At 36.3% G+C, this 24,735-nt stretch overlaps 1 protein-coding gene across 5 annotated transcripts in view; it reads left to right on the top strand.

Annotated features, from left to right (window-relative positions):
* Nucleotides 1–24,735, top strand: part of DSCAM (DS cell adhesion molecule) — a 478,055-nt gene that overhangs the window by 317,336 nt on the left and 135,984 nt on the right. For all 5 annotated transcript variants that reach the window (XM_035315830.1, XM_035315828.1, XM_035315829.1 and 2 more), the window contains exons 9-11: nt 3,262–3,540; nt 13,994–14,113; nt 18,258–18,431. In XM_035315830.1, coding sequence (XP_035171721.1) covers nt 3,262–3,540; nt 13,994–14,113; nt 18,258–18,431 — 573 coding nt within the window. The remainder of the gene's footprint in view (nt 1–3,261; nt 3,541–13,993; nt 14,114–18,257; nt 18,432–24,735) is intronic.

The following is a 24,735-nucleotide window of genomic DNA, read 5'->3' as shown; positions in this document are numbered from 1 at the left end:
TGATAAATATTGTAGCTGAAAAACATTATTGCAAACATTGAAGTTATCCCTAGAATATCTACTCTTTTAAAGTACTGATTTTACATTACACACTGATTTTCAAAACAAGATCCTTGTCATGACTGCAAGATGCTGCAGGTTGAATATACATTATATGTTATGAAGCAGAAATAAATGTTGGTTTCCTCTATATATTAAAACCCTAAGCAGAGGTAAAATGTACTATCCGTAAATACTTTACCCAGTTTCTGAAATGCTCTGCAGGCTGCTGCTTAAATTTTAGAGTTGGTAAATGTAGCCTTGTAAATTATTATTTCATGAGGAATGCTTTATTTTAACGTGACCTAATGATCTTGCTCCTAGTTTTTTGTTGTTGTTGCTGTTTTTGGGTTGTTGTTGTTGTTGTTTTGTTTTCTTTTTTTTTTTTTTTTTTCTTATCAGGGAGATGAAGGGTGAGGAAGCACTGAATAATCCTTGAGCAATATATTGTCTGACTCCTGATATATTTTGTCCGTGAAAGATTGGTTCAAATCTATTACATGCTCAGCAGAAAATACAAAAGCAATGTACTACTTTGTCCTGAATTTTAGTGTATCTTTTGGTAACGATACATACGAGAAGGGTATGAGCAGAAATTTGCTGGCCAACACAGTCAGTGTGGGGGGCCTGTTTGGCATTTAGCAGATAGCAGCACTCATCAAGGAGAAAGGTTTTATCAAAACCTCCTGAGAGTCTCATACTTTAAATTTCTCATTCCCACTTACATTGTAAAATGTGTGTCAAAAATACTGAGAGAAATTTGGTCATTTTCTGTTAATGCACAAGGAATCCAAAATCTCAATCATTGTGTAAGGCACACCAAGGCAATTAGAAGAGGCAGGCAGACATTTTGTCTCACTGTGTAACACTAGGTCCCAAGAGAGAAAGAAAAAGGTGATAGAAAACCTGTAAGAAGATGTTACACTCTGTATTTGTGTACCTGAGGCCTGATGTCACCTCTCTGTGACAGACAAGCATGGCTGTTACTTCTCATTAAATGGTAACATGTCTTAGCCAAAAGCAGCAGATTTAGCATCTTATTTATCTCCCTCTTGCACCATGATGCTCATGTACACTTGTATAAGCCACGTTTTTGTCCTTCAGGGAGTTTGGTATCACTTCCTTAATAATAATCTTTCTTACTTCTAATGGAAGAGCAATGTAATGGTCAGAAATACCTGCCTCTATATCCCAGAAGAAGGAGACTGGCAGAGGAGTAAAAGTGCTGCTAAGTCAATGGGCTGGCATACCTTACAATTGTTTTGAAGAGCTTTTCTGCTTCTTTTCTACTTCATTTTCAGTGAAAACACAGCTTTAGTTTTGCTAAAGGGAGAAAGGACAAAAGAAACATAAATAGATAAATCCAGCAGCTCCATTTTCTTCTGAACCTGATATAAATATTTTGCTGCGGGTGTCCTTTGATCAAATGTAGTACAGACTATGTATAAGTAATCTCTCAGGCAAGAACAGGCAAATGCACACCTATATCTAAGGTACATAACCTCTAAGAGTCTTCTCTTTTGATAAGTGTGATAAATGATTAAGTCCCAAATAGGATTTTTGTGATTTATTAAGGGAATAGGGGCAAGCAAACAGCGCTGGGTGCACCGGGAGTCTCTGCTCTACCAGGACACACTCCTGTTACATCAAGTGGTTGATTTTTATGCTCCTAGACTAATACATATTCATCACTATTCCTAGAAAAGGCGGGGTTATTATAATTAGTTCCCGGAATCCAAACCCTCTCTGGATATAACATAGCAGTCTCTGGTGGTCTTTCTGGGGGTCTCTTGTGCTGAAGGCTCGTAGTCTTCCTCCCAGGCTTTGTCCTTCGGTCATCCTTCAACTCCCCCTTTCTCCTTATTTGGTGGATCTCTTTGCTGGTTATCAGAGGCTTGCGCAGCGTCCCATGCAAAAGTCTGCAGTTTCCTAAAAAACTCCTTGGTCCTCTTATCTCCCAGACTAGAATCTCAATGTTTGCCCTTCAAACCCTCTATTTACATGAATTGCTGGATCGTTCCTTTGCATGATACAAGAACTATGTACACTAATCACTCTGTTTTTCTTAAATAGTTTATATTTCATCATGCGGCCCTAGCATTGTTCCATACTGACACGAATCAAATAAACACATTTCACATTAAGTGAGTATTTGAGTATTGACTGCAAAGTTGGTTTTATAGTCTTAGGAGTGACTGACAAAAACCCATTTTAGACCAATGCTCTGGTTGTAAGAGTGCTCCCCTGAGACTGGAAGATGGTTCAAATTTATTCAGCTGGGTAGGTATTTGATTACCAATCTGCCTGATTTGGGGCAAATGTTTCAACACAAGCTGGGAGAAAGTAAGACACCCCTATTACTTCCGGTTTTATTTACTGAATCCAAAGCATTACTTCCTTTGTTTTTATTTATAGTACCTGAGAACAAAATATTTCCTTAAAAGTGAAATTTTTCCCTATAATTAAAAAAAAAAAAAAAAAAAGTGCTTTTGTTTGTGTTTTTGCTTGTTTTTTTATTTTGTTTTCTTTCCATCCACAGAATAATAAAGGAAAAATAAATTCAGGCAAACTACGCTTAGCAGGAATGAAATGCCAGCTTGAGAGTTTATATCTTGTACTGGCCCTCTGTTTAGAAATCATCTTTTACAGAAGTTCTGACCTACAAATACTTTATATACCTTTCACTGCACAAGTCCACACAATCTTAGTGAAAATTGTGCCTTGAAAGAGTTTGAAAAAAAAAATCCAAGAAGAGTTATAGAAGCTTACACTCCCTTTCATTATGTCTCAGAGACAAAACTGGAGCTTCTTCCAGGTTTATTGTATGATCCTAAACAAGGTCCTCACACCAAATCCTGAAAGCTGATGAGATCTTTCTGGACTATCCAGGCAATAACACTGGTGAAAGATCTTGAGAGTCATGAGCTGGAAATGGGATTTTTTTGGAGAGGGGTTGATTACTCTTGCTGGAATCTGCCAGCAGTTTCTGGTGTCCATAGAAGCCAGGGATTTCAGTGCTTGTCATCTCTGCTTAATGCATCTGGCCAAGAAAAAGAAAGCCAATTTCAGAAAGACATTTGCAAAAGATGTATTTTTTTTATGACTATCAAAGATATTGTTATTATAAATTCAGTGTCTCACATGCTAAGTATCTGTTCCATTATACTGTTTTCAGGCATGGGACTGTACCTGCAATAGCTCTTCTTTTCTGTTTTGTTTCAGTTCCCCCTTTTATTCAGCCTTTTGAGTTCCCAAGGTTCTCCATTGGGCAGCGGGTCTTCATTCCTTGTGTGGTGGTCTCTGGAGATCTGCCCATCACCATCACCTGGCAGAAGGACGGCAGGCCCATCCCAGCCAGCCTTGGGGTGACCATTGACAACATTGACTTCACAAGCTCCTTAAGGATTTCTAATCTTTCACTGATGCACAATGGGAATTACACCTGTATAGCTAGAAATGATGCAGCAGCTGTGGAGCACCAAAGCCAATTAATTGTGAGAGGTAAGTAGATGTAAATAGTTTGAAGGGCACCAATTAAGTGGATTTAATCAGTATTTTGTAATGACATTTGTTTGATAGGAATTATAAAAGAGAGGAAAATATGGTAATCCTTCTCATAATAGAGAGCACACAGAGCAGTGAAGCATAGAAACTAATAAGACTTTTCTATCTAAAAGTAGTGAGTCTTGAAACTAATCAACAACTCTAAAGCATACAGGGCAGATAGGGGAGCCACAGGAATGACATTCTGAAAAATTTTGATGCGCAAGCCATCTCACTGGGATCAAGAGTTTGAAATGCTACCAAATTCCTCTCTGTTATTTTTCTGGTCTGATTATCACCATTTTTGATTTATAACAGCCTCTCCTATAATATTACATCAGCAAAAAAAGAAAAAAAAAAAAAAGGAAAAGAAAAAAAATTACATCACATTACATCAGCTTAAAAAAGCAAAACATTGATGTTGACTTCAAGGGAAAAAGACTCCTTTGTTGGTGTGTTGCTGTTCTTTTTCTTATTTGTTTGTAACTCAGCTAGCATGGTCCCTTTGATCATGCTGACTTCACATAATTCTGCCTTGAAATAATTGTTAATATAGAATTTCAGTAAAGAAATATTTTATGTGGAAAAGATATTTTAGAAAGATACCTCACCTCCAATATCTTAAGCCTATACTCTACTTCACCATCACTTTCTTGCTACCAAGCTGTTGATAGGAAGAGGGCACATAAACTAATACTGCAAGTAACCCTGATTGTGTTGAAGATCACTACATCTTATGAGTTTTACCAAGATAATTCTTAAAAGCACTTAAGAACTTTTTTTGGCATCTTTTCCAGGCCTTTTTTTCTCCATTATAAATTCATTTGAAGTTTAAACTGTTAAGCAGCTTTATTTATTTATTTATTTTTTTCTAAAGTCAAATCTTCCCATTGCCTGAGTCCCTAATGGACTTAGTTTATACTTACAGAATTTGTATGCTTACTATTTCTTATGTTATGTTCCCGAAACTCAGCTGCAAATGGGTACACTGATTTTTCAATGGATTTGGTATGAATAATACTTGAACAGATTTTGTTGTTGTTGTTATTGTTTTTGGTTTCACTGCTTTTAATCTTTTAAAAGTATTATTCAGTACAGTCGCCTATTGCTCTTTCTATCTATCTAGTAATTCTTAAATGAAGCAGTTTAATTAACTACATGCAATTGATTATTCTTTTCCTGTGCTGTTCTGTCGATTTTTAACCCTAGTTATCATTCAAACAGCACAAGAATTTCCTCACCTCTTTTCCTGGAGAAGGGAAAGTTCACAACCTGCTATCATAACAGACAATGCACTGGCTATGTTTGCTCTACATAGAAAACCCCATCTAATAACAGCTGAGATAGTATGTGATATGCAGTAACCGTACTCACTGCTTGAAGTTGTGGGAAAGAATAATCCTAGCAACTCAGTATGGGTTCCTATTCTGAACAGGAGTGGTAGGATAATCTTTGTGATTAAAAAAAAAAAAAAAAAAAAAAAAAAAGTGCTTCTCCCTGGAAACATTCTCTGTTCTATTTTCCTTACCAAGAACCACAAGGCTATAACAGCTCAAGAGATCCCACATTAGGATTTCTGCTCTGCACCCCAGTGATCAGGGGAAGTCCTGCTTTCCCATGAGAGCAGTCCTGTTCTCCCTGCCTTGGCTGAAGTGCAACTTTCCTGTCTCCTGTTATCTTCTTCTGGTGAGCCCTTCCTTGGCCTGGCCTCTGCTCCCCGGACACAACTGCCTCTCACTGTCTTGCTATCTCCCTGCATCCATCTGGCATTAACTTAGCTTTCCTTCCTTGTCCAAATAGTGAGAAGTTTTGCTCTCAAACTCTTTTCACATCACTGACAGTGATACCTCTGCCCTCCCCACTACCCTAACTACACCTCTTTTTGTAAGATGACATGTGTTCGGTGCTTTTACCTAAAAGACATCTTATGTGATAGAAGGTGGCTTTTCACTCTGTTTTGCCCAGAGGCTTGGAGGAGCTTTCTGGAATCCTGGTACTGCCATTTTTTAGGAGGTTATTCATTTTTCCCCTCTTGCATATCTTTTTGCCCCAGCTAGTGCTCTGTGGCAGCTTCCCTTAAGACCTTCTCCTCTCTCTCTCTCTCTCTCAGTTTAAATGGTAGTGGCTTAATCACTTTTGCTTATGCATCTGGGATAATAATTCTCACTCAGAGGAGAAAGGGGAAATATAATATATCTGACCTGAATTTTCTGCCAAAAGTCTGGACTGACCTCTTTCCCTCATATTGAACTGCTTCTGCTGTCTCATTCCACATAGGTCAAAAGACAGCCATTAGAGGGTTATTTGTGGTCACTACTAGTCTTCATCCAACTTGATCTACACACATTTTAATAAATACTTGATTTTATGTTGTTTCTTTTCCTAGCTTTCCAATCCATCCTCGTCTGTTTGTTCATGAGTGCTGTATAACTGAAATATAATATTTTTCTAAATCCACACTGCAGTTTTTCTCTAAATAAAGGGAAATGAAATGGTGTTTACATTCTTCTTGCTTCTAATCCATGCTGTGTGATGGTTTTTCAGCAGTATGATTTAAACTCTGTTTTTGTTTTTTTTTTGTCGGGGGGAGTATCTTATTTATGTGGTTTTTGATAAGCAAGTAGACAATGAATGAGAGAAGAAAGTAGAAAGAAATATGACAAAGTTCCAGTGACTGTTTTCTTTTTAGAAGTAGACTTAAAAATGATGAAGACTAAACATATTTCAAATATATGTGGGATAAAAATATCATTTTACAGTATGTGGAGGTACATGGAGAGACTTGGCAGTATCATCCAAATCAAATCCATTTCGAAGATGAATGGAGAAGCCCAGACCAACTGCTTGTTGTTACATTTTAACCACTAGCAAATACCCAAATATTTGCAGAATCCATACAGCCACATAAATTATTCGGGTTTGTAACCTGAGATTTTTTCCACAGATATTTTATCTGTTAGATTATATGTATGCCCTGTTGTTTAGCATTCATATTTTTCTGTTATTTTTAAAGTTAACTAAATAGATTTTCTATATTCTTCCTACAAATATTTTTCATATGTAAGATGAACTACTGCTTTGCTAGAAGTATAAAATGGCAAAAGATAAACAAGAACTGGTCTCTTAAAATACGTGGACACTGCATGGTGTATCTTTACTGCCATTCCTGTTATTCTGTGTTGAGTAAAAGCAAGCAATCAGTGATGAGAAGTCCTAATAATACCTGACAATCAAGGCTGCATTTTCCCTGCCTTAAATATCAGAGGAAGATGACCAGCTTCTACAGAGCTTCCTCGTAGAGTATCACATAGTAGATGGAAGACACCTGCAAAGAGAAATAAAGTGAGGGTAGAAAGTTGTTGAGCAGCTGTGCAACCCTGGCTAAGAAGCCCTCAAGGCAATCTTGGATCTCTGTCACAAGTTTCTTAGTGAGGAGCTGGAAATGAAACTTAGCCACATTCTCTGCACATAGATCTGCCAGTACTTCTCCCCTCCACAATGTATCATCTGATTTCAGACAAATCTGAAGAGGAGAAAATACCTCCAGTAGATCTGAAAGCCTAAAAACTTAATGAAATTATTAGAAACACCTTTACTAAGTGTGGTGCAGTGTAACACTAGATGCCAGGTAATGGTGAGCTCCAGAGAATGGCAAGCTCAGGTGAGCTCCTCTACAAACACACCCATGAGATAAAAATCCACCTAAAATCAGGCTTGATTAGTTCTTATATTTAGGAAATGTCTTGTAAAAGTTCACAAATTAACCTCTGGGAGAAGTCTACTCTCTTTACTGCATCCAGAGAGTGCAGATAGGCAGCCCAGGTGAGTGAAAACAGAGTTTCATTCTCATCATCTTGCACTGCACAGGATCTCAACCTGCAATTCTTCTGGAAATTAATTTTTTAAAGTTTGCAAGTTAGAAGGGTTTCTCAGAAACTCATAAATCATTATTAATTTGATTATTTTATTTACTATTGCATTCCTGGTTTGTTAGACATGCTATTAACAAAAAAGAAAGAATAGGATCCTGTCATAAAGGCGCTCATGGAAATTGTGAAAATATCTTCTTTGTTAAATACTTACACATCATGCAGAATTAATTAAGGCTTTACTCATTATGCCTGTCTTCTAAAGAGTGATTAAAAATATGTATACAGTTTATCATGTTATTCATTTCTAAAGGGTTTCCTAAAATGAGAATTAAATTATTATAGAAAGAGGTGAAAAATATTTTAATTAATAGCCAAGTAGAAAAAGTTAATAAATGTATCAGATGCTGCAAGAACAGAGAATTCAATGATAGAAGTGGGTGCATAAATCACGATTTTAAAATTCTTGTTAGTGAACACATCATAAGTTAAAATTGAGATAAGGTCTTTAAATACCTAATAACCCCCCCTTAATGCATTTAGTACATTAAGTGTAAATGTGTTTTCATTTTGTGCTTGCCAGGAATATCGAATTTTGTTACATAGTTAAGTACCCAATGAGCAGTCCCTGAGCCCTGAATCTTCTATTTGGGAAGTGAGTCTCAGCCTGCTTTCTGGTGTTTGGAGGTAGTACGATGCAGCAAATGCAGTCTGTGATGGAAAAGCAAGGGGGAAAGATTTATGGCTGCAGCTAGTGTCAAAACTCATTTACTTTTTTTGCTGGTGTTTACACTGCAGCTCTGAAAATTATTGTTGAATGATTCACTTCCTATCTAATGTTCTCATTAGACAAACCTGATCAACACAAAACCACTAGACACTGTCTCATTTTGCAAAAGTACATCTTTTTCCTTGAACTACATAGCAAATGGTTTTACTAAACCAGCTAAATCGACCCCTTAGGTCCAATGACCAAATTTAATAACTGTTCGTCTTTGCTAAAGTACAGTGTTTAATGATCTCATTCATTAATACATCAATGGTTGCTTTGGCTGATTAAATTTCTTCCATCATTTTGACAGTATGATCTAAATGTAAAGTACAAATATTCCATGTAAAAATGAAACATTGTATTCTAGGCAAATGTCATAGATTATTTCTTAACTTACTCCAGTAGCTCACTACAGAAGCTCATATTAAGGGCCTTCAGGATTGCACTTGAGTGTAATGTACTCATCGCTGTACTCGGGAGCCAGAAGTACCTCCAGAGACTGGAAGTCTAGGAAGATGTGTGTGAGTTTGTCACCTGGTCTCTGCCATGAAGCAGTCAGAAAGAATTCTGGGATTTACATAAAACAAAATTAAAGTAGGGAATGTCAACAGGCACTCCTAAATTAATTTACGTTACTAGATTGTAAAGTCCAAGTGAGCAGCAAGGATATTGGTAAGCAGTATCTTCTTAAGATACCAACTCATATTTTCTTATCTTATCAGGATTGTTTCACACAAGGAGACAATTTAAACATTTTCCTTCCTTTAAAATGACAATATAACATTCTTGTTATCTTCAACATCCTATTCTCATTTATCTCATTCTTTGTTTTCCCTGTGTAAGATCTTGAGTCTGTTAGTCATAATATTGATGGAAAATACCTTTTTTAGGTCCTTTGAGTTCAGCCATTAAATAGTTTGCATCTGTCAACTTACTGCTCTTACACTAAACAATTCAACAGCTCACTTTTCGTCACAGATCCGTGGGCTGCATTAAATGAGAGAAACTCACAGTTAAAGCAATTTTAAATGCCCTCTTTATGGACTCAGGGGACTGTGCTGCTGAAACAAAGTTGATAATTAAAGCAGAACTCTTCAGTCATTTTTGTGAGCTATTTCAGAATATTTCATTTATAAATGGGCAGAGGAGGCTCACACATTTATGACTAGAGAGAGGAAGAAAACTAATTACTTTATTTTCTGTGTTAACTCTACCTAAACACATCAGACAAATGAACTTGGATAAGTTCTTACTAAGTCTTCTTTAAGGGTTAATGAATTCCTCAAAGATAATGAAATACTGAATGTACCTTTATAATTTAAATCTAAGTATCAAAATCTATTTTAAGTAGTTAACTCCGTCATCTTCCAAAATATGCTAGCACATAGCACTGAAGTTATTCATTTGAAATAAAACTACAAAAGAAACTACCAATAGGGAAGAAAAATACAAAGAAAAATGCTCATCTGTTTATTTCTTAATCATTTCTATATGAAGAAAAATCCTGTGGTTTTACCTAGCCAGCAATACAGAAATAATCAAAAAGTCATTGAATAAGTAATTTTGTTTTACTGTTGCATCATTTCTGATTTCTACTTGCAATCACTAAACTGTTAAGGGTTTGTGTCCTCATAATCAAAACAGCAGTTGGCATTTTTCTAAGTAGTCCTAAAGGAAGGCTGTTTGGATTGTCAAGGAAGTTTCCAGATGAGAGCATGTTTTTTGCCAAGGTTGAAACCTACTCTGTACATTGAGCGCTATAAGGAAACAGTCTGATTGTTAATTATGTGCCTGGTTCTGGAACTTACAAGGCAAAATTCAGTTTCCACAGTTACCATTCTGATCATCAAATTCTGCATTGAAAGTAACTATTAGAGTTGAAAATACCAAGAATATCAGAGCAAAATCTTATGGTTCTTAAGTGAATATAAGAACACTGGGAATACATCAAAATATAATGAAATTAGTATGATGAAAAGCCTAGTTCAGAGCTTGTCATCATTCAAGGTGCAACACATCAAGAATGCCTAGAGTCCATGAGTTTGTTAAAGATGTGGAAAGATGCATTGACATCTGTCCATTTTTCGCTGTATATGGCAAAAGTGGTTAGACAAATATATTATTGAAAAGAGATAACTTTCATGCAAATAGTATTTTAATGGCTGCTTGCCTTTATTACTCACTATGCAATTTTAACTTCTTCAGAACTTTCTTCATGTGCCTACCCATTTAAGACAATAATGAAATTGTTTCCTGAATATATATATATATTATTTCTTCCCAGTGTCATTCAAAGGAAATAAGGCAATAAAAATAAATTTTTGTTTTGTTTTGTTTTTTGTTTGTTTAATAAGAAGGGAATAAACCAAAGAAGTTTAAAAAATGCAAGTGAGAATTTAAAAATTCCACTTTTCAGCAGTAGATGAGTCCAGTAATTATCAGTCACCCCACAACATCAGTAGTAATCATTCACCTTTAAGAGTGATACAACTGAAGCAAATATTTAGCGATAGAGGAGATGGGGAAAAAGCAGTATCTTTCAGTTTCAGAGGAGGCACAGCTTTTAAAGTCATCTTGTGAAGTAAAACCCTAATAGTTATATTAAAAATTATTTTGAAGAATCTCAGATGAGTAAACTTGAATTTAAATTTCTGAATACCTTAAGTCCTTGAATTGACCCATTATTCACTGGCTAAAATTCCACTTCAGTTACTTGCAGCCTATGAGAATACTGCACGCTTCTATTCACTCCTAGGTGATGCAATGATCAGTAATTAGGTCTGCCAAATCAAGAAGGTAATGCATAAGAAGACCACGGAACTGTCCTTCATCAGGTCCCCTGGTATTGGATATGAGAATCACACAAGGAAATGTGTGACTTCTCCCTTTGAGTGAATATTTTCACTGTAATATTTCTATAACATTCTGTTTGAGGAGGTTGTGAAAGTAATATTTATCAGCAGATTTAATAGATAATAGGGCAAAGCAAAGGTCTTTAAATGTATAGTGGACAGGTATGGGCCTTCTGGTGTTCTTTAGAAAGAACCTGTGAATACTGAGGGACTGCAAAGAGAATGGGCTACAGAATATTCCTCACATCCCCTCCCCAAATAGTATGTCCTTTGCTAGAGTCAGCATACAGGCCTAGATGCATGTGCCATGTTTATCATAAGGTTGGACTTCTATAAACATACAGATGGATTTCTGTGAACATAAGTAGTTACTCCATACACCTTATACTCCAATATATTTATTTATATTTTTTAATCAGTGGGGTTTTTCCTCCTTTAATATTTATATTTTATTCTCTTTATGGGTAAGCCACTTGTAATTGATTTTTCATGAGCTGCAAATATAAATTTATTTACAGTTCTCCAGGTGAAACAACCTGATGCCACTGTGCTGAGTAGTATAAAATCATATGTATTTCCACAACTAATTATACTTTTAGCCTACTTTGGAAAATAAGTACTTGGAACTCCTTTGTCTTTGGTGATAAAATGATCAGAACAGTGAGAAATGAGCCACTGAAGTGAATATTTTCTATGAGTAGATAATGAGAACAGGGTAGGTGATTGCCCAGGGCTGCTGCTGTTGGGGTTTGATGTTTGGTGCTTACCAATCATGAATTAACACAACATATGATTTCTGCTTGTTATGGTGACAGCTGTTTGAAAAGCTGAAATGTTTGACATCAATAAATGAAGCAAAGGTTTCCATTACAGAAGAAGGAGATCTCTCCAAGTACAAAGGTGGCTCTTGCTCTGTTGCTGTTGATTCCTTCTGTTTCTTGTTGCAATGTTTTTTTAAGTAAGCGGACCTTCTTTGTGCATATTTAGGCAAAAAACAGCTTTTACTATAGCTCCATGATTCAATGAGTAAAAAGTCCAGTTAAAGGGATTGTTTCCTCTCTGGAAGAAAGTTTTCATCTTTTAAAAATCACTTGTAGCTCTGACGGTAGAAAGAGAAAATTTGAGAGGGGCACTGCATTATGGAGATACAGGGAGGAAGGCTCAAGCCAGTTTGAGAAAGGTTCTCTGCACCTGAAGAATGTCTTTAGATACCTCCAAATTCTGACACTCCTCTCCCATGCCCAACACAGACAGATCAAGTTTCTCATCAGGGAAAACTTGGGACTATCTGGTGTAATGGGATGTGCTATTTGTTTTAATTATGAGAGTTTTTGTAATAAAATATTTTTTTTAAGTAATTTATTGGTGATTCTGCTGTGTTTCTGCCATACTTTTTTTCTGATCTGTAAACAGCACTGTACTCATGGCCTTTACAAGCAGTTTCAGGGCCCCGAACAAATAGTCACTGTACTGATGATCCCTTTCTACACTGCTTTACACTTTCTCACATTACAGCCCTCTCCCTTACTTCCTTTATTATATCTGGCACCTCTGGGGAGGCAGGTGATGGGGCCTGATGGGGATTTGGGAAGATAGGTCAGGCCAAAGCAAGGAGGGATGTCTTGGATTTCTGTCCTCCTGCATCCAGCTTTCAGACAAACAGCCCTGGATGGACCTGGGAGGCTGTGAAACCATGACCATATGTGTGTCTCCATGTGCACATGCTGCAGTGGCCCTTACAGTTAGTTCAAGGAATGAACTATTAGAATTTCTCCTTATTGCATTAGATCCCAGTGTGTTACTGTACTCATTTTGAGACAAAGATATCTGTCAGGCTCAGTCACCTGAATACATTTTCTATGCATTACTCTAAGAAACCAGAAAAAGAAGAATTTATGGAATAAGAACACAAATAATTGACTTCTGGGGGGGGTATTTACATGTTCATCTCTGAACCAAAGAACAGCAGGTCAATGAAAATCTCTGACTTTAACTGACTTTTTGATACACCCATAAAGCACCCTTGTTTTTTAATAACTTTTGTGGTTCTTTGAACATTCTTCAGTTTTCAGCTCTTCATTCAAACTTTTGACAAATCTACAGGTTTTATTGGCAAATGGCATTTTGTATCTATCCTCTGTGGTAAACGGTATGTAGATCTAGCATTGTCACCAGTTGTTTTCTTGCTGAGTCACTGTATTTAGAAAATGTACAGCTTTTTCTTGAGATGAGCAGTGTTTTTTTGTTGTTGTTGTTGTTTTTTTTTTTTTTTTAATTATATATATGTATAAATATATATGTACTTGACTATGGCTGGAAGACTCGCACTGGTTTTATGCTCCCCTAGAATAAGTCTAATATGTATGCTTTGACATATGTCTATTTCCAGTAAAACTTTTTCTCTTCAACTTCATGAAAACAAAATGTGTTGAACCTTCCTATGGTTGCTCTTGGAAAGACAAGTCCTATCAGAATTTATAGTCCAAACACCCTCATTTTAATATGAAATGATTTGTTTTATTTTATATATTTAAATTTATTTAGGATATATATTTTTTTTCTTTTTCTAAAACCTGCCAGTTCATTTTTATTAAAAAAAAAAAAAAAAGGAAGAAAACTTCAGTTGTTTGACATCTGTCAGACCTCTCCCTTTGTAAACAATCATTTATTTTCTGACCATGACAGTTAGGTTTACCTGTTAGTCCATTTTGTAATCTCTTCTACCGAGATTTTTATTCACTTATTTTTGTATCCTAACAATATCAGTACTTTTGTATTCCTTGGCCAGAAATGCATATTGTTTTTGCACAGTTAGTAAATAATTGCATAAAACTTACTTTACTATGTTACCAGATCATCAAAAAGCCATTTTTAAATTTTGCATAAAGTCTCACTGCATCTTTTTCTTCCTCCTACAGTGCCCCCTAGGTTTGTGGTTCAACCAAGCGACCAAGATGGGATATATGGAAAAGCTGTAATTCTCAACTGCTCTGCAGAGGGTTATCCTGTTCCTACCATTGTCTGGAAGTATTCAAAAGGTAGGATTCCTCCTGTGATCACTGGGGACAAATTAATTCTGATTTAGCAATAGCTTACTTATCGCTAAGCTAGTGGTTTAAAGTTCATGTAGTCAAAAGCTAGCAGGGTGCAATAAGGGAAGTATCAGTTATGTTTATACTGTTATATCATTTCCCAAAGCACATCATACTGGCAACTGTCACAGATGCAAGACTGACCTAGATGGATTTTTTTGGTCTGCCTTAGAGAATTTCTTGAGCTGTGAATGTGCATGTGTTAGCTATGGCCTCAGTGGGAGAGCAACGGAGTGGACAGCTGAAAGAAAAGAGATACTGTTTTAATTGAAACAACCTTAGAACAAGGTTCACTGGCAGCATTTGGCTGACTTTTTTTTTTTTTTTTTTTTTTTTCCCCTTCAAAATCCATGATAACATGGCCAATCATATCTTTTTAACAAAGAAGAAAGGTCAGGTAGCATTAGCATAAGCAGTAATTCAGTATGCGCTTTACATAATGATTTAACATTTTCTTCTCATGTAACAGAGCATTAGAACTGGCCCCACTTGACCCTAAGTAACCATAGGAAATTGACTGCCTTTTAATTAAAATTTGCTGCCTGTTAGATTTCTTCTTTTTGCCCGTTGCCTTATAGTTGGTTTTAACAAGAGAACAAACTCTCCAAACTCCATATCCACTGTACATGAGTTAATTCTCTAATGATCTTTATATGTACATCAGATGATATACTTGCAAGCACAAAATTAGCTGCCATTGAGAAGAAATACTTATTTCATGCTCCATGTAAATTTTTGTTTCCATATGATCAAAGTCTAAATTATATTTGAAGAAATATTTTGAGGAAGAGAAATGTTCACATTAAAACCTATTCTTGCTTTTATTCATACTTTCTGTGCCATGGAAAGAAGGGTGCAGCTCTCCAAAGCCCATTGATTGTGGGTTTTTAATTAAGAATATAGGTCACAAAGAAGCAATTCTGTTTTGTTTTGTTTGTATGTTGAAGAAGGAAGCCCCGTCAAGCTAGAGGAGTTGTAATTAACTATGAAGAGATAAGCAGCCCATCTTAATAAAAGAAAACGGGAAAGTGGTTTGCTTTTAGTGATACTCTACCATCAAGGAACTATTAATGGTTTTGATTAACAGCTCTGAAGTATTTAAGTCAGAGAAAGTTTTAGAAGATACTTGATGTAGTCATAGCCATCAAACTGCAGTTTCAGTTTTTGGCCAAAATAACTCTGGCTGTAAAGGTCAGTATTTTTACAGAAGCCTTTATTTACCTAAAGCATGATTGCAATTTCAATACCAGGTTTAATTCACGTGCTGTACAAATCTGTAGGCTATATGGTACTTTTTGTCTTAAAGAGACCCTTTATATAACTACTTTATGAGCTAGGTTTGTATGAAATTCTGAAGTAATTGCCAAGGTGAGGCCAGCAGGTGTAAAACAATCAATTCATAGTTCATTAGTATGTACCACAATAAAGCACAAAGGACATCTGGACACCTGCAGGCAAGTTAGTGTCATTGGTCTATTGTGTTGGTGAAGAATGGAAAAAGAGAGTTCTTTTTTTGTACGTTGGGTTAGATAGATAACAGACTTGCAGTTTCTAAAGAATAATAACGGAGATCAATACAGACACACCATAATCATCAAGAAAGTTTTAAGTCCATCAGACTTAAAAAGGTGATGGGTACAAACTGAAACACCAGAGGCTCTGTCTGAACATCAGAAAAAAAAACAAACTTTTTTTTACTGTGCAGTTGACAGAGCACTGGCAGAGTTTGCCCAGGGATGTTGTGGAATTTCTTCCTTGGAGATCTTCAAAAGCCACCTGGGCATGGTCCTGGGTAACCTGCTTTGGGTGGTCCTGCTTAAGCAGGGGGTTGGAGCAGGTGACCTCCAGAGCTTCCTACCAACCTCAGTCATTCTGCAGTTCTGTGATTCATGATTCATGAGCTCTTCCAGGTACATGCATGCAGTTGATGTCATTACTCGGGTCAAAAGTTGCTGTCATTACTCAGGACATATTTCAGCTGTAATAGCAGAAAAGGTATGTGTGAAGAATTAGAAGCCTGTGTAAATTCTTATGTAAAATGTTGCCCAGGTGTGTCTATCCTCAGGACTAACAGCCCTTTCCCTTCTATGAGCACCTATTTTTTTCTCAAAACTTTTAATGTGAACAAACATAAAAAGTGAGTGGACGCATCTATGCGCTTGAGCAATGCATTGCAGACAGATAGAATTAGTGAAGCATAAAGGGAGAGGGATAAATATGTGACTAAAACAGTTGAAAAATCAACAATGGCAACTGATTTTTGTGAAAGTATTATCCATTTTACATTTCCAACTTCACAGTATCAGCCTTGGGAACCTTCAGTGTAACTGTAAGTTCCCAAAGCAAACTCATCTAGGAATAGAAGAATTTTAAGTACGTATGTCTGGTCTTCTTTAATATTCTGGATGTTGTATTCATAGGTTCTTATAGCTTGCTATTTTGTATTAAATCATTCCCCAAAATATTTACTCATTGTATTTCTTCCTGGTCTGACTCAACCTATTGTAGATAGTACTTAATGCTGACAGATATCAACTTAGTGTGCAGAAGGCTGCATAAAAGAATTACATTGAAAAAGGCTACCTTACAATTTTTCCCCCCAAATCCTCTCTTCTGCTAATAAAGTAGGTTGCAAAGCTCTTGTTACAAGAACTGTATCTTAATAAACCCTGAGACAATTCCTGATCCTGTAAGAACCTGAATTTGTGGCAGACCTCTGGATGGCACAGCAATGCTGGCAGTATGGCAGTATCTAGTTCCCTTCCTTAAATCACCAGTGTCTTGTTTCCAAGGCAAAGTAGGTCCAATAAAACCAGCTATGTTTGGGATTTGGATCCTTCCTCTTTGATTATGACTAACTCTCCAACAGAAATTCAAGAGTCATCAGACAGTATATCCAACAACTCTGCTAAATGTGTAATTCTTAACTTGTTCTCTGTGGTGGAAGGGAACTGTACACTTACATAAAATATTAAAAGATGAAATGGCCATTCTCTATATTTCTCTTTCCTGCCTTTTTATTTAAGCAGAACCATGCAGAGGTGGGAGGAAACTTTCTCTAGGAAAGGACAAAGACATGGTGTTCCATAAATTTGTAAAGTAGTCAATGGTTAAGACATGAGAGAAAATGTATGTGGGCCAGTTACTTGTGGCTGTGTCCAACCAGCTGCTGCCCCTTCTTGCACAATTCCATATCTTGATGAGAAGAGTTTGAGTGTGTGTCTAAAACTGTACACATCTGATGGGTTTTGAAAGGTTGTTTCAGTCTTAAGATTTTCTTTCTTAATAGCAAAGGTAATACAGAAATCTTAGACATCCTGTGTTTTTATGGACCTTCCATTATTATGTTCTTACCAAACATGGAAATTCATGTCTTATTAATGTTGTGATCTCTTGGTTTCTTTCTTTCTTTCTCTCTCTCTCTCTTTTTTTTTTTTTTTTTTTTTTTTTTTTAATCAGTCTGAATGAATATTGTCTCCAGACACTGTGGAACAGGGATTTTGTGTCATCAGTCAGTCAGCTGTAGGAGGAAAAGAGCAACACAGTCACTGATGTGTTTTTATATGTTACCTAGAGTTTAGCAAACAAGGTCCTAGAGGTCCCTTGAGTATTCCATGTTTACTACAACAGACATCCCTCTTAGTCATAAGAAATTCATCTGGTGTATGCATAAGGGATGACTTGTATGACTGTTCAGCTGTAATTGTCAATAATTTATCAGCCACTAAATGTACAACAAATGTGCCTTTTTACCCATGAGCTGTCTGAAAATCTTCTTCATTTTGTCTCTTCCCCTTCCTTCTGCTTCTGCTTTCTGCCTTTTTTGTCTCTCTACCTTCAACATGGGAAATTATTCCTGCTATTGTATTCCAAAAGCCTTTCTTCTTGCCATTTACTGAATTTGGTTTTGGCAAAGAAGTACTCCATTTGTTCCAGTGGTGCCAAAATCATTTGTATTTTAATTGAACTGAGCTTCTAAGAACAGGAAGCTATAGTTCCTACTTTATTTAAAAAAAAAAAAAAAAAAAAAAAAAGAGGGAGAGAGACTTTTCTTCATAAATAACCTACTTTTCTGTTGGTCTTGATTTAGGTGCCGGCGTTCCTCAGTTTCAGCCAATTGCACTGAATGGTCGTATCCAGCTTCTCACAAATGGTTCCTTGCTGATTAAACATGTTTTGGAAGAAGACAGTGGATACTACCTCTGCAAGGTCAGCAATGATGTGGGAGCAGACGTCAGCAAGTCCATGTACCTCACTGTTAAAAGTAAGAACTAAAACACTTCTCTGTGATCCAGATATTACCACTGAGTGAAAAAGGCTTGACTACTGCATCCTTAGTTTAGACCTTTTTTGTTATTTTTAATTTAATGTTGTACTCAGCTGCATATGGTAGCATCTGAACAGTCTATGTGGTTGATAAAAACATAGCTTAGTAGAGAGAGAAAAGGAGATTTAAAGATGTAAAGGGTTAACACCTCATTTCAAAAATGTGTTTAACTTTTTGGAGGTACAGTTGAGGAAGTATAAGGAAGGAAAATCCAACTTATTCTCCAATGGACAGCTATATTTTAGACCACTAATGTTTGGTTGTAAGGGTGTCCGTTTGTTGCAATGTCAGAGAATACATAACTAAGTTCATTGAAAGCAAGAGGGTCAACCTTATTATATTTGCAAGCCCAGTACTTCAGATGTCTTCTCCATTCTCATTTACCATACTGGCTCTGTTTTCCTAAAAATAACATGATATCCCAAATCTCTCAAGTAAGTACATTAATTGCATATTTCTTCTGGGGATCAGTAGAAGTGCCAGCTTCTGTGGCTTTCATAATAGAACATTTCTGGTCCAATCTTCAACTGTAGTAGCAATGCACTGCTGTAATATGCTAAAGAAAAACAGCTTTCCTCTGGTTGGCAGCGATGCACACTGCCTGTCTGATCACTGCATGCAGTTTCATGTATGATAAAAGAGCATCCCTTATCAAGTAAGAGCAGGAGCTTCCCTGGAGAGTCAGTTGCTGTTTGAATCTAATGAAAACCCCTTTGGCTCTAAGATAGCAGGCAAGCACGTCTGTACATCCTTATACATCCACACTAACACATGAACTGCTCCTAGCATGACTATCAAAGCAAATGCTGTTAGTGTATTGGTGCTTGCATAGAAAAGGCATGGGTTTAGCTTTAATCAAGTACACATTAAAAACAAGATGCTTTTGGGAGTGATTTGATGGGAGTGTGCCATGATGGATTTCATGTCTAGCTGGATCCCCAGGTCTGGTAGCATGATTGTGGCACAAAATACTTGCACCTAATCAGATGAAGTATCTCCAAAGAGAGGATCTGTACCTGCCTTTACTCTTCCTGGTACTGTATCTTGTTTATTGTTTTCTTTTTCTCTGTGGTTATTCTGTCTCCTTTTCCCCCTCCCCCAAAAACCAGTTTCTGAACCTTAATCCTTGGTAATAGCCCTATTACTAGTCCAAAGCCTCAGGCTTCCTTCATGAAATTCACAGTATTTTTAATTAATTGGTCCCGCATACTGTGCTGCCCTGCTTCACAAGGACACCCTAAATACCTCCTCTATTCAGTTGCAGAAGGTGATCAGACCCGGTGAAAACATTAATAAGAAACAGCCTTCCAAAATGTAAATAAAGATTAGCATCAATATATCTTGCTGTGGCTTCCTTGTGATAAATTGTCTTCTTACTTTCCTTCAGTCTGTATGTAGGTTGTTCATGAAAAGCAGTTCAAATCACCTGAGAAAGAAGTTTACAGTCCCTTGACAACATCCTGCTCTTCTTAACTCTCCCTTGTACCAGTGACACATCGTTTATACAGATGCTAATTATTGATAACATCACTGTGAACTTAAAAACATTAAAAACATTAATTAAATGTGCAGGTGATTCTTTTCCTCCATGTTTAATGAAAGTTTCCAGCAAACACAGTCAGTAACACTGTCAGTAACATCGCTATATAAATTTCTGCCTTCCATAATTCTTATGACTAGTCTTCTCTTAAATGAGAGTGGATGTTTTAGTCTTCCAGCATTTCCTGTGTCACCTATTTGTAAACAGAGAAGACTTTTTTTCTCAGTGTAAAGACAGCTCAAGCTTCTTTAAACCAGCTTAGCTTGCATAACAAGATTCTTCAAGGTATAAAGGAAATGTTGGTAGCTCCAGATACACATTTATTTAGTGCTTCAGTTTGCCATGTGACACCTTTACCTTAGAGAAGAAGATCCAGCTTTTTGGTTGAAGGAAGCTTGTATGAGGAGGGAGTGGGGAGAAAAAAAAAAAAAAAAAAAAAAAAAAGTTGAGAGGAAAAGAAAGAGGCTTCAGGAATAGTAAAAGAAAGAGCTGCCAGAGTCAATGCTGAATCAGGAACCACAGGGCTAGAATGACAACTGTGAAAGCAGAGAATCTTCATTCAGTGGTTATTATCCTTCCCCCTTTCTTTTTAACAAATGCACATAAAAACTGTGATCAGTGAGTTTTTATTTTCTTTAGAACCAAGGATAAGTGATTCTGAATAGTTATTCACTGATACAATATTACAAAATTTTGAGAGAGATCTGGAATAAGGAATCTAGTGCTATCTTGAGAAATGACTCCTGGTGCTTGGGATGAGAACACTTCTAAAGAATTTCTATAAAAGATAATGAGCCTTTAACATGAAGGGAAGAACTAAAATTATGTAAAGGTTGCCTGGGAGTCACAAGGGAAGAGATTTCTGCTTAAAATGGGCTGCCTTATTGCCTTCATCTGAATGAACCTCACACTTCCTAATTCTGCTTTAGGAGCTATATGTAACATGATAGAACAGTATTGCAAAATAAATAAATAAATAAATCCCCATTGGAAAGCAAGCTTTCTCTAAGGTAAAGTATGTATGACACTATACAAATAATCTGTTGGGAGCACTCATGTCAGCCCTGCCCCTTCCTAAATCCATCACTTATTTCAGTGTTCATATGGAGACTGAGAAATTTTAATCTGATCACCAAAACATCTCCAAGAAACCCTGTCTGCTAACAAAACAGAATTGTTTCATTCACTTTCCTCTCAAGTATGCTTCTTAACTATTTGCATTATGTGTTTAATATGTCAGCCTAAAGCTGTAAGCTCCAGTCAAACCCACACTTCCCTCCAGCAGGAGCATATTAATCCCAGTTTATAGTTTTAATGTTAAGTTTCACCATTTAAACATTATAAAAAAAAAAAAAAAAAAAAAAGAAATCAATCAATCAAACAAAAAAACTTTTTTGGGGTTATCTTTCATATTTTGTTATCTTATCTCTTTTTTTGGGAAAGGGAGCCTAGTCAGAGTGTAAAAAGAAGTTTAGTACCCTGTTCCTTCAGCTGCCATGGGTCTTGTCTGTGGCAATTTAAAACATCTGCTGCTTCTGCCTGCTTTGATGCCTCTTGTCCAAGCAAGAGCTGTTTCTCTCCATCCTCAGACAACTCATGGAACAAAGGAACCCTGATTGCAAAATCAGCTTTAACCGCAAAAGAAATAAAATAGTAGTTATAAACAGAAACAATTCCAAAATATACTTATGAAAGGAGATTCTAAATCTAGTGAAGATGTTTCTTCAACTGCTAGCTAACAATTGTTCCACCATATTGCTGCAGCACTGCAGCATTTATTTATTAAAATGTCTAGGACATTTGCCTGGCTTCCTCCATGAACTTGATCTGGGCAAGATAAAGGTGCACTTCGCATGTTGCCATTCAAATGAGTTTACTTTGCTCTAACACCTGCAGTAATGCCAGTGTGATGTGTTGGAGAATTTGGTGTGTTCTCCTCACGAGGGGGCCTCTAAATACTCATCTTAATCTTTGGGACTATAATTCCTTATAGAGAATACAGGAATGCTGAGATCTGTCTGATTGCTATTTTTATTTCTGTGAGAAAGCAATAACATCTATATAGAGACAATAGCCTTTTGTCTATGTTGAATTTCTCATCAAAAATGCATATATTCCACAAGATGCTGGTAAAGGTGGCATTACTTGATGTGCATTTGCAAAAACAGATTATCTGCAATACGTTGTACACAATAATATAAATCACCCTCCCTAACACCTTCAAAAAATGTTTATAAGGAGAACAGAATTCAGACTGTTATGAATTTCCTTGAGCCCAGCTATTCAGATACTTTGTAATCTATCTCTGCTCCATTTTTCATAGTTCCATGGTCTATAAACAGTATTTTCTGAGGCAAAACAAAACAAAGTCCCCTAGTCTGATTGTACTCTCTTTTACTATTTTTCTACTGATTTTCTCCTATCTTTGAACAAAGAGCTTTTTATTTATTATCTTCTTCAAACCTATTTTGCATCTACCTCAGTAAAGTGAATTTTTGTCCAGTGCACAAATTTGGCCAAAGTGCTCCTATATCCCAAAGTGTCTTTTCTTATGATCTGGCCAGCTGGCTACCCGTACATATCTTTGTCTTTAACCTCATCACAGGCAGCTGTATCTTCCACCACCTAGTTTTGGCAGACAAAGGCAAAATCTGTGTTCAATGATGATGATGTGAGCAAAGTAGACTATAGCTCAGTTCTAATTTCCAAGCCAGTGCTGATGGATTGCAATACTCTCTCCCTGTTTTAATTACTTATTTATTTTCATTAAATGCACGGCTTAAAAGAAGATGTAAGAAAGCTACAGTAAATCTTGGAAACATGTAAATTCTCCCTAGACAAAAGTACTTTCTCTTGCTAGTTAAAGAGCCCATTTTTTCCTAATGAGGTCCTTCCACTAGGAGAAGTGAACAAGGTCTGAATGCTGTTTTCTGCCTCTTCAGACCATTGGCACAGCTTTGATTTAAGGACTTGCACTTTAATCACCCATCATGTGTCATTACCCCGACAGGCGGCAGCAGCCGCAAGATACAAGCTCCAATAAATTGCACTGAAAATCGCTGAAGCGATCCTTTGTTGATTTTCCTTTACAACTATTCAATGGCAGATCAGCTGTCATAACAACACAGTGCCTGTGGCAACAGGGTGAAATTAAACGTGAAGTATGTTCAAGGTAGCTGGTAGAAAGCTGGAATATCCCTTTTTTTTTTCTGTAAATTCAAATGCTCAGTAATGCTAAGCCTGTGGCAATTGGCTAAAATGAATGCTTTCTCTTGTCAGATGCACTGCAGTACAAATACTCAAGTGCTTTTGTATGCAAATCTTTGCAATACTCTCATTTAAGAAAAGGAGAGGAGGTAAGGACTTCTCTCCCTCTCTCTTAAAAAAAAAAAAAAAAAAAAAAAAAAAAAAAAAAAAATTTAGTGGTTGTACGGAAAAAAATATGACAAGAGCATTTTTTTTTTTTTTTTTTTTTTTTTTTCTTTTCTGGGAGGCTGGCTGCACAGCAATGTTTCTGGCAGGAAGGTGAAATATGAATTTATCTCTAGCTAGCTAGCTAGAAAGTGCACATAGGACCCACTGTATCTTTTTGTATTTGTACCAAGAATATTCATTGATTTTTTTTTTTTTTTCAGATTTTTTTCCATCTCTCAGTGTCATGTTGCCTAAATATCAACATTCAAAATGACAAATAACTGGGGGTTATTTTCAGAAGTTCTCTTTCTATTGAAGTGGATACATAGTGGATACAAAATATTAAGGCTTTATTGAAAAAATGTTGAGTTTAAAGCTGTGGTGATCTTTTGAAAACCTTCACATCTTCACTGTTCTTAGAAAGTCTTGTAAGCAACAGGATTCACAATATCTGTACTCTAGCTGCTGTTTTATTTTTTTAAGTTACTGAAAATATCACCAATACTTAAACACACATTTTTACAGTGTGCCCTCCTTTCTCAATCTCAATATCTCTTTTATCTTATTAAATTACTAGTTTATTCAGAGAAGAATTTACATGTCTCTTGTAATGAATTTGGTGTTCAGGTTTGGCCAGCTGTTGTCAGTAGGTTTCTGAGCAGCAGAATTTATTCCAGATCAAGGATTATGGCTTTTATGTACTTGAACACTGCTGAAACAACACCTCAGAATATTGTCTGCTCTACTCTTCTTCTCCACTTGAGATGCTGGTCTTGCAGTCATTGATACAAGCTAGATAGATAATCCATCCACAATAATGAATTCATCAAGGAAGTAAGCCCAAATGTTTCAGTGTACTGTAAACTACACTGTGCTAGAATATAATATTCTGGTAATCTTGAAGCTCTCTTGTCTGGGAAGAAATACTCTGGAATTCATTCTTACTGATAATTTGAAAGGTTGTTTCCTTGAACGAGAATTAAAAAAGTAACTATTCAGATTTAGGTTTACCTTCACATGAAATGTGAATAAAGACATTTCTGGAATGACACTGTCCCAGTAAATTTTTAAGGAACATATATGTCACTGAACTTAAGAGTACTTGACAGCCAGAATTTCAGGATTACTCATTTTTGAGTTGCTTATTACTCATTTGTCAGGCTCAGAGTTTAGTTTACTTTTCCTTCTAGTTTGATAGAACAGATAGAACATCCTCAGAAAAAGATTTTTTTTCCTCCTTTTGTTTTCTTAAAATAGTAAGCTATGCAAATTTTGGAGTGGTTCTAA

This window comes from Oxyura jamaicensis, chromosome 1 (genome assembly GCF_011077185.1).
Source record: "Oxyura jamaicensis isolate SHBP4307 breed ruddy duck chromosome 1, BPBGC_Ojam_1.0, whole genome shotgun sequence".
Lineage (NCBI taxonomy): Eukaryota > Metazoa > Chordata > Aves > Anseriformes > Anatidae > Oxyura > Oxyura jamaicensis.
The sequence above is the reverse complement of the archived record's forward strand: the minus strand, read 5'-3'. Positions and strand labels throughout refer to the sequence as shown.